Here is a 10,702-nt window from a genome sequence, read left to right as displayed (position 1 = left end):
GCCCCTACAGCAGGGGTGTCAGGGACAGGGAGGCAGGGACAAGACACTACAGTGAGCCCTGACACTGAACCCACCAACTGTCCCTACCTACTTGCCTCAAACGGCCCTAGGCAGCTGTGGACAACCACAAAGACGTTACCTGTACTAGATACGTGCACACAGAACAAAACAGACAAACAAACACAATATCGGATAGTAAAACAAGCAAGGTCAGAACCATACGGGCAGTGCAGTACAAAATCAGGTAACAATTGGATAGTCAAAAAGTGAAGCAAGAGGTCGGGTAACAAAGTCGAGCAAGCAGAGGGAATTAGGACGGGATCGCAGGAATAGACAGGGGGAGCTGGGACCAGAGTATGAAACCTAAATAACCAGTGAGAAGTATGCAGACTGGGAGAGTAATATAGGAGGTCTGGTCCAGAAAACAAGTGGACCATCCCCCTGATCTCCAACCACAGACACCTGACAGTCACAGTAAGAACCAAAACAAAAGATTAACCATGAAGTGGCCAGACAGAACTCAGCAGGTGAAGTTGGGTGTGTCCATGAAATCAAGTAAGCAGACAAAATAAACCAGTGTTCAAACTAATGCAAAACAAAACACAAAAACAGAACAAACTCAAGACAATCAGCGCCTTCTTGGCCGCACAGCACGAGCCGAGGGGCGCATCAAGCTCCGCAAAGATATAGTCCTGACAAAAGGCTACTGATGTACCCTGTGCAACCACACAGCTTGCGCTCCCCTAAGACCTGCCCTGCTCTATATATGTAGTGATGTCTATCCTATGCTTTCAATTATATTGATAAAGAAAGGTTCATTGGAGCCCTTGTAGCTTCCACTGGAGTGAAGATAGGGGCCGAAGGTCAGGTTGACCTTCCTCTTTTCTCGTCATAGACACTGTGACTCTCCGTCAAGAGAAAAGGAAGCAACAGGAGGATCAGGCAAGGGGTAAGAAGGAAGCCTATGTACCAGAAAGGCGGCCTATTGCAGGACTCCTGAACGAAAAGGTTAGAAGGGTGGTCTTCCATTTACTAAAAGGCTAGTGACTATATAAAATATATCTCACACTGAAGGACCCAATGTATATGTGAATTATATAGACACCCTATTGTTTCAGTGAAAACTCTGTAATACCTAATTTCTCCTGGGGTGGCAGTGCAGAAAAATTAAACACTGCTGGGTTCCTTCTCCAGATTACAGCTGGCAACCCTAGCTGCAGGACACCTTGTGACTAGCTACTTTTTCCAAAGTAAACACCCCCTTCAAGATTGACTTTAGGTTAAATTATTTACCTTACTATTTTTTTTGTCAAATTAGAAGAGCACTGAAAACAAAGTAACAGAATTTTCATCAGATCTTGAGTAGGCAATAAGCTTCTATTGCCATTGATGACATATAATGGTCACCTAAGCAAGTGAAACATTGAAACAACCATCTTTAGCAAAGTTTGGCTATAACTCCAACTTCCGATTTAGTGACATATGTAGAAAACAGTGAGCCACATAGCAAAGATTCTAGTAGGGTCTAGTTTTACTATTTACCCCCCAGAGCCTCGATGTGAGCTAATGATGACAGGCAATGGGCCTGGATCCACTGTGCAACCCAACCAGTTTGTCTTTGGACCACTTACGAGGGTGTTGGCTAAGTAACGTCCTAGTTATCACTTTTTAGCCCTCCATTTTCTTGTGAGTATCTTGTGAGTATCCTGGTGTGTGTGGTAGCTTGCCCAGTGGGTCAAGTGACACTTCTGCAAGGCACCATGGGACAGGCAGAGGCAGGTCGAGGTACTGGTCACTTGGAAGCTTTGCTCAGGCAAGATGAAGCGGGGAGGGGGGGGGGGGGGTCGAGCGGCTGCCTTATATACCAGGTGATTCAAGATGATTGGTAAGGGACAAGTTTGGATGCACACCCAGGCCCAATAGGAAGTAGAGAGCCAGAGGCAGCAGACTGTGTTGAGAACAAGGAGTAGCATGAGCAGCAGCTTATGCAGTAGGGTAACCTGATGGCTGTACCCATTGGCATGAGTGGATCACCAGCACATACAGACCCCGTAACAGTGCAATTCCCTTCTAGAGGAGTGGCACAGATTCTTGCCACCCAATAACAAAGTCGATGGAATCAACCAGGCCTGGGCCTCTCCCTCTATAGGCCTTATAGCAGGCAAGTGGTCTACTTACCATTTATAAATATATGGACAATTTAATGTTTAAGTGGCCGATGTGAAGTGTATAGTATATTGAGTTTAGTTATAGATTTTGCATCGGTAAGCCATGTCAGTGACATATTAATTCAGGGGATCCCTGAGGTAATAATTATAATATAATGCAAGCATGCTAGCTAAATTTCAGAAAGTTGCACATATCTATTAAACCAATTCATTGCTGATCATTTTCCATACACCTGGTGTCAACCTTTGGGATGAAGTTGAGGCCTGTCAATAAATGGCCCCTGTGAATTATAATTATACGGTGTACTCTTATATTCTGGAAATCAGTCAGCGCAAAATAATTACAGGTCAAAAATTATAATGGTTACAATAAATTATATTAATTATATAGTGGAAGAGAACTGTGGCTATTAAATGGAAATCTGCAATAAGGCACGAAAAGAAACCTCAGTAGGCCCCGGGACAGTGTCCCTACAGACCACACAACTATAAATTGTGTCAGAAAAGTTTCCAGGGAGCCCTCTCATCAGCATTACATCAGAGTCTGAACCCTTTATGGGCTAGTTCTTCAGGAAGGCAAGTTCTGTGTTGATTTTTTATCCTTTTCATAGAATTACAATTATTTTCCAAGAATTTAGAAATTAGAACTAAAATTTCAATTTTCAGACTAAATTTATTTTAAATCAATCTAATGAAATCAGCTGTCAAATCTTCATCCTGATTCATTTATTTTTTTTACATTCGACTTTAATTTTCTTGAAATACAAACCTTTTTTTAATAAAACATGCCATTATTTCTTAACAGTCTATAGAAGAATAAGATGGGATTTTGCTCCCCGTTGATTATATTGACCTTACTTCTTAGCCAGACTGACACCCAGTCATCTAGATGCCTCTTATCCATCCCTCCTCTGACAGAATACAGTGAGGAAGGAGATATAATGCTGGGACTGATTGGCCCCATAAATACAGTTTCAGTCAATCCTCATGTTATGTTCACTTCTCAGCCGGAGCCCCCTCATTGTGACATGTAAGTATTTATGGTTTCCTGACATGAAATGTATATAAAGCCCAAGTTTATGAACGCAGTACATGACAATACATCAACAACATCAGATTACACTGTGAACCTCTAGATAAATAACATCAAAATAAAAAACAAAAAATTATACAAAATAAAAAAATCACAAATACAATATAGGTCTGTAAATAAATTGTTGTTAATAATAATAATAATAATAATAATAATATTAATAATAATTCAGTTATAATATTTTATTATGCTATAAACCACATAAAATACAAAAAAAATATAACATACATTTTCTATATACTATGTTTTACCAAACTTCAATTCTGTTGGATCCCTCACCAAAGAAATTGAAAACTAAGCAAAGTTAGAGATATTCGTGTTGTTTTTTTTGTATTTTTGTTATTTTTTTTTTTAGCTATTTTTAATATTACAGGTCTGGATTTCAATACACTATCCACAGTAAATGGCTATTTCCACATGATGTTTTTTCTTTTCGTCATTTTGAGTTCCAGATAACGTCCATCATTTCGTTTTGGTACATTATTCTATTTCAGGCCCTTTTGGGTGTGGTTCTTTTTTGAAGGTCTATTGAATTTAGTAAAGACAGTGAAAAAGTTGTGGCGCTGATCCTGGAAGAAAGCAGCCAATGTTTTTCTAATTCTGGAAAACCCCTTAAAAATGACTTCATTCTGTGTATCATTTCTCCTCAGGTTCAGGCGGGACCAATATAAGTCAATTCTTGCTTTACTATTTGCCACCAAGGAGATGAATCAAAACTCGATTCTTCCAAACATCACACTGGGATTCAAGATGTATGATTCATGTTTCAATGAGGCATCAGCTCTTGTGGCAACGATGCAAGTTATTTCAGGTGGTCAAAGGCCAATCCCAAACTACAAGTGTGGAACCCAACCCTGGGTGCCTGCTGTCATTGGAGATCCCTTATCTAGTTTGGTTGTAGCTATGGCAAGGATACTTGGCCTATGGAGAGTTCCACAAGTAAGTATATGTAATGTAAGTATGCAGAAATTCAGGACGACTACACGATGGTCTGGTGGTCACCATGATCACCAAATTTGCTTGAATGCAGGTGGAAGATCATTTATGATCAGGGTTTTCTTATGGAGAAGGCCTTTAACATAACCTAATTAACCAAAGCCTTAAATTTAAGCTCTCAAATTCATAAATATGACAGGAGGCATCCTAACTGATGTCTTCACTGAATGATTTCAAGCCTAAGTCCAATCAATATTACCAGAACCATACCCATGCTGGATGCCAAAGACAACATAAATATGCTAGTCATTGACCAGGGGCACTAATTCACAAGAGTGAAAATTAATTCAACAACACTGATTTCAGTGGGATGGACCAACCCTCTAATGGGCTTCCCAATTTCCCCCTAACAGAAGATGTTCGGAGAAATATGGGTCAGCCATATTGGACTGATTGACCCATTTATTCTAGGAGATAAGCCATCACCAGAGCAGTCTAACAGGGGGGGGGGGGGGGGGTCACCTCTGCTTCCCTCATTCAGCTGACCAGAACATTCACGTGCATAGGGTGAAAAGGAGAGATAGCTGTGAGCCGAACAATCATTTGGTTGACAGCTTATAAAGGTATATGTCCACCTTTAGACTCCTTCTAATGTCCGAAGTTCCATCCAACATCTATACTAACCATAGATACAGAAGTAGGCTCCAAATGGGATGGTCTTCTTCTGCTACACACCTTATCCCCTTACTAAAGGAGTTGGTGGATGGTCCAGTAGCAGACATTTTCCCTGCTTTTTTTTTTTTTTTATATATATTTTTGTTTTTATAGATAGCAAATTTGTGTCCACCTCTGTTGATTCAATCTTCACGATGTAGGATGCTTTCTCCTCAGGTTAGCTATGCTGCATCTCTACCAACATTGAGCAACAAACTGGAGTTCCCTTCCTTTCTTAGGACCATGGTCAGTGTTGATAGCCAGCCACTAGCATTAATCGAGCTGTGCAAGGTTTTTGGATGGACCTGGATAGGTATACTCATCTCTTCAACAGAATACGGAACCCATGGTGGGATTGCCCTTAAAAAGCAGGCAAGTGAAAGCGGGGTGTGTATCGCTTTCTATGAAACAATCACCTTAGATTATTCCACCCAGAAAATGGCAAAAATTATAGAGATTGTCCAGAAGTCGACGGCCTCTGCAGTTTTTCTTTTTGTCTCTCCACCTGAGGCTTATAGCATATTTCTGGAGGTTGTTCGGCAGAATGTAAGTGGTAAAATATGGGTGGGTGTTGAGGCCTGGTACACATCTCCAGTCTTTTTCCAGACAGTTTTTTGGACTCTTCTGAATGGTTCCATTGGGATTGCAAAAAGTAGAAAGGTTCTACCAAATTTTTCTTCTTTCCTTCAAAGTTTTAAACCTTCTACATACCCAGGAGTGTTGTCTATTCTGCAGTATTGGGAGATAACATTTAATTGTAAGTGGCCAACCATGAGTAACCTCAGCTCATCATCTGCAGTAGATATAGCCAGCCAGGCTTGTACCGGATCGGAAAAGCTGGTAACCAGTGACATTATAGAATTCAATGATCCCACATCCCAGGGAGTGTATATGGCTCACAACGCTCTCTATGCCATTGTCCATGCTCTGCACAGTCTCTTATCCTGCAATCCTGGGAAAGGACCACTTTCTGGGAGCTCCTGTGGTGATAAGTATAACATACAACCATGGAAGGTAAGAAACCCATCATAAACATCAATTATTTTTTTCATGGAGTCAGTTATTGGCCAACTGAGCTTTCATACAGTTCATTCCCGATAAATTGCCCATGTAAAAGGGTCAGCAATCAGTCGACAAATGATAAAATGCTAATTAGCTGACTAATCAGATTCTTTGTGTAGACATTAAAATCATCATTGGCCACGCATTTTTCTATGTAAACGGGGGAGGTGCAGCCAACAATGATGAATTTCAAAGGACCATAAGAAGGGGGAACTGGGATGAATACCTGTTGGCCAAGCAAGGTATTGAAGGTAGACAATTGCCATTATCTACATGCCTTATCTATGTTTTATTACTGCTATAACGCTATTCTTTCTTCATCAGCTTCTTCACTATTTGAAGAGCGTAAAGTTTGTCAACACGGCCAAGGAAGAAGTGTCATTCGATGCCAAAGGAGATATTTATGGTTACTTTGATATTCTAAACTGGAATCTGGAAGGTAAAAAAGGTCAATATAGGAAAGTAGGAACCTTCAATGACTACATTAGTGATGGGCAAAAACTTGTCATCAATGTCAGCGCCATCCAGTGGGCAGGAGGAGGTGGCATGGTAACCATTGTTTTCTTTAATGTTTATAGAGGTTTGTGAACTGACAGGCCAGCACCACTAAGGATCTTCTATTTCTTCCATGTCGTCTTCTAAGGTTCCACCGTCAGTCTGTAGTGATAATTGTCCTCCTGGCTATAGGAAGGCTCAACAAAAAGGTCAGCCTGTCTGCTGCTTTGACTGTGTTCAGTGTCCAGATGGGATGATCTCCAACCAGACAAGTAAGTCATAGTCGTGGCTCAATTCAAGGCATTGTGCTAAATTAGAAAATAAAAAGTGTAGGCTGATTATGGGACATGTGTAAATAATTGTAGAATATACTGTATAGGAAACGCCATGGACACAATACAAACTTGACACTTTTACATTATTGTATTCCAGATTCTCTGGACTGTTACCCTTGTCCAGAAGACCAGTGGCCAAACATCAAGAAAACTAAATGCTTTCCTAAAATCATTGACTTTCTCTCCTATAAGGAACCCCTAGGACTGGTGATGGCCTTCTTTTCCATCATTTTCTCTCTAACCACAATGATTGTTCTTAGTGTCTTTCTTAAATTTCGGCATACTGTAGTGGTGAAAGCCAACAACCGTAATCTCAGCTACGTCCTCCTGCTGTCCTTGATGTTCTGCTTCCTCTGCTCTTTGATGTTCATCGGCTGCCCAGTCAAGCTAACCTGTACTGTTAGACAATCTCTCTTTGGTATTACATTCTCTTTATGTGTCTCCTGCATCCTGGCCAAAACCATCATAGTAGTCATTGCTTTTAAGGCCACCAGACCTGGCAGTAATCTGAGGATGTGGGTTGGGTCCAAGACGGCCATTCTCATTGTGTCTACGTCCACCAGTGTCCAAGTGCTTATTATACTGGTGTGGCAGATAGAGTTTCCTCCATATCTAGAATATAACCATTATTTGTTGACCGGCGTTATTCTCTTAGAGTGCAATGAGGGATCGGTTGTTATGTTCTACTGCACCATTGGATACTTGGCCTTCTTGGCTACAATAAGTTTTGTTGTTGCCTTTTTGGCCAGGAACTTACCGGACAGCTTCAACGAGGCCAAGTACATTACCTTCAGCATGTTGACCTTCCTTAGTGTCTGGTCGACCTTTATCCCCGCCTATCTCAGTACTAAGGGCAAATACATTGTAGCTGTTGAGATTTTTGCTATATTATTGTCTAGTTTTGGACTTTTGTGTTGTATATTTGGCCCAAAATGTTACATAATCCTCCTGAGGCCATCGATGAACACAAAAGAATATCTTATGTCAAAGTCCCGTTAACATGAACCAGTTAGGCTGGTAACGTTTTCACGTATCATCCTGGGGATTTTATATTTTGAAAAATAGAAGGCACTAAAGATCATAAAAAGAACAATTCGAGTACTTTGTAAAAAAACAAACAAAAAAACCTTAAAAATGTACATTTGTGATAACAGTAACTAGCCAAGCAGGAAAATGATTGGGATATTGAGGGTCATCAGAAAACTCTTTAATATTATTGTAATAAAAAGAACTAAAACTAAACGCAGACTTACACTATATAGCGACATCAATGTAAAAATACTAAAGTTACTGCTGAAAAACTGTTTTTTGAACTAAAGCGACTAGCAGGTATAAGGAATAAAGCCTCACACACGACCCATTTACAACCATGTATAAATTTTTAGCTGTACAGCATTATAATACGGCACCCATAGAAGACATAGGCACTGCTGTCACCCTTTAGGCCTTTGATAATATCTCTGTGGTGTCATATACACCAAATGCGGTATGCTGCCACCAGCGCTGGAGCGGGGGCGGTAAGAGCGTTCACAGTACTTCTTAAAAAATAGCTTTGCTTGGACTTCTCCCTTAACTGAAAAATTTTGACATAATAGTAATAGTAATGAGAAAAAAAACACAAGTATAAGAAGGAACCAGACGTTCATTTTGGGGAAGTTTGTAGTTGTAGTTTTATAATCTCTGGAGGCCGATCGGCAGCTGGAAGCGGCCACATTGAGGAGAACAGTTGTCTGTATGTAGTGAAGCGTGAGAGCAAAACCGCACAAGGGAAGGGAGAGGAAACTGGAGAAGCTGCATATAGATTCTAGCGTGATGATAGGCGGTTCCATCATCATCATCGAGGAGATATCTGTACTTGTATTAATTATAAGACTAAGTCCTTATGTTACATTATTATTATTATTATTATTATTTCTGATTTCTAGTATAATTATAATTTCTTTCTTTAAGGTTATTCGTAATACTGTTATTAACATTATTATCTTCACCACTATTATTACTGGGGTTATTACTAAAGTTGGACAAATACTTAGTTCAGTAATCATTACTATAAAAAAAAAAAAAATACTGATAACAACAACAGTATTACTAATAACGTTAAAGAAAGAAATAATAATACGAAGAAGAAGAAGAATAGTAATAAAATAAAATAGTAGTAAAATAATAGTGAAAAATAGTATTAATTCTAATAGGAATAGGAGTTGTATGTTTATTACTAGAATTAGAATTCTAATTGATGCTGTTATTTCTGTTTCTATCATTTGCATTATTTGTCTTATATTATTATTATTATTTTTTATTATTATTATTATTATTAGCAGTAGTAGACACGGCCGCACCGGAGATCCAGGACTTTTAAGCGTTGAACGGCAAAGAGATTTTTTGCCACTATACTGATGGGAGTCGTACTAGTGTTATAATACAACTATACAAATCACATAACTATAACTATACAAATCATTATTATCATTATATTATAATTATTATTGTACAAATCGTTTTGCTGCTAAGCTTCTTGTTCATCTTATGTTACAGAATTATAATAATGATAAGTAGGATTCTCTTGTCTTTTCCTACATCATAATATAATAATTGTCTTCATTCTACATTTCACTATTTCAATACCTATTATTTAAGTGTTTTAGGAGGTAAATAGAACAATAATCATTTTCCATGTTATTTATTGCAAAATTTTCATCAATATATTTGTCTTGTCCTAGAACTGGTGATAATACTATGTACCATTCTGTCCATGGGTCCCTTTAAGTAAATGTCTATTATTGATAATAAAACTTCTAATAAAAATACTAATTTTAGGGAAAAAATATGCGTACATTTTTTAGTTTTTTAAAAGACATAGTTATACATCACAAAAATATGATTATTTAACCCACCCCCTCCCTTCTCCCCCCCACCCATGCCTCCTTATACATTTTGGGGTGTTATCAATCAGAGTAATACAGGGATAGTTAAATATTTTAGGAATCCATATTATGAATCTAATCCATAAAGCAAATGTAAAGCATCACCAGTACGGAAATTTTTTTGTTTTGTTTTGTTTTTTGCTGTTCCTGCCCGGAATCGGTGTGGGGATCCCGGTGGTGTGATTAATTTTTCAAAACGTAGACCCCTGGGGGCAGGCCCAGCACCCCCGGGGTGTGACAATAACCCCTGCTGGATTCTAATAAAGATGCGTCACTAAGGGGGGGTTATCATCAAACTGGGGAGCTTGGTCCTGCCCCCAGTGCTCCAAACAGTGATCAAGCAGAAAACAACTCCAGCCGAAGTGGTGTATTCTCTCCAGTCTGACACAGTGCTCTCTGCTGCCACCTCTGTCCATGTCAGGAACTGTCCAGAGCAGGAGAGGTTTTCTATGGGGATTTGCTGCTGCTCTGGACAGTTACTTACATGGACAGAGGTGGCAGCAGAGAGCACTGTGTCAGACAGGAAAGACTACACCACTTCCTGCAGGACATACAGCAAGTGATAAGTACTAAAGAATTTTTTTATTGTGAACTACCCCTTTAACCCCTTGGCGACCCTGGACCTACAGGTATACCTGTAGGTCCAGGGCCGCCTACATGTGTTCAGAGCGGGGCCACACGGCAGCCGCGCTCTGAACCGCCGCGGTCCCCGGTGCCGATTGTAGCCCGGGGCCGCAGCTATTAGCGGGCACGGTCCGATCGCCGTTCCCGCTAATACAGTAATCCGATGCAGCTGTCAAAGTTGACAGCTGCATCCGATTACTTAAATGCAGCCATCCCTGGTGTCTAGTGGGGAGGATCGCTCCACACATCCTCCTCCGTCCGGGCTCAGCGCCGTAATGGCGCTGATCCCAGCTTGGCACTCGCAGCATAGATCTGTATGAGAGATCAGAGTGCTTATACTACAAGTCCTCC

General features: G+C 40.0%; 1 protein-coding gene across 1 annotated transcript; it reads left to right on the top strand.

Annotated features, from left to right (window-relative positions):
* Positions 1 to 500: 500 nt before the first annotated feature.
* Positions 501 to 7,802, top strand: LOC138766364 (extracellular calcium-sensing receptor-like). Its single transcript, XM_069943941.1, has 8 exons — positions 501 to 555; positions 896 to 1,008; positions 3,176 to 3,198; positions 3,912 to 4,200; positions 5,089 to 5,925; positions 6,298 to 6,522; positions 6,617 to 6,740; positions 6,901 to 7,802. The coding sequence occupies exons 1-8, from the start codon at positions 501 to 503 to the stop codon at positions 7,800 to 7,802; spliced, it is 2,568 nt and encodes an 855-aa protein (XP_069800042.1).
* Positions 7,803 to 10,702: the final 2,900 nt, after the last annotated feature.

Source organism: Dendropsophus ebraccatus, chromosome 10, assembly GCF_027789765.1.
Source record: "Dendropsophus ebraccatus isolate aDenEbr1 chromosome 10, aDenEbr1.pat, whole genome shotgun sequence".
Classification (NCBI taxonomy): domain Eukaryota; kingdom Metazoa; phylum Chordata; class Amphibia; order Anura; family Hylidae; genus Dendropsophus; species Dendropsophus ebraccatus.
This window is presented reverse-complemented; position numbering and strand designations above follow the sequence as displayed.

What these genes read in the sequence shown, in the direction of transcription:
- LOC138766364 (XM_069943941.1), top strand. Translation starts at nt 501, where the DNA reads ATGAAGTGGCCAGACAGAACTCAGCAGGTGAAGTTGGGTGTGTCCATG. An exon ending in GGGTGTGTCCATGAAATCAA is followed by an intron (nt 556 to 895) that starts GTAAGCAGACAA and finishes TTCTCGTCATAG; the next exon opens with ACACTGTGACTCTCCGTCAA. An exon ending in GGGCAGGAGGAGGTGGCATG is followed by an intron (nt 6,523 to 6,616) that starts GTAACCATTGTT and finishes TCGTCTTCTAAG; the next exon opens with GTTCCACCGTCAGTCTGTAG.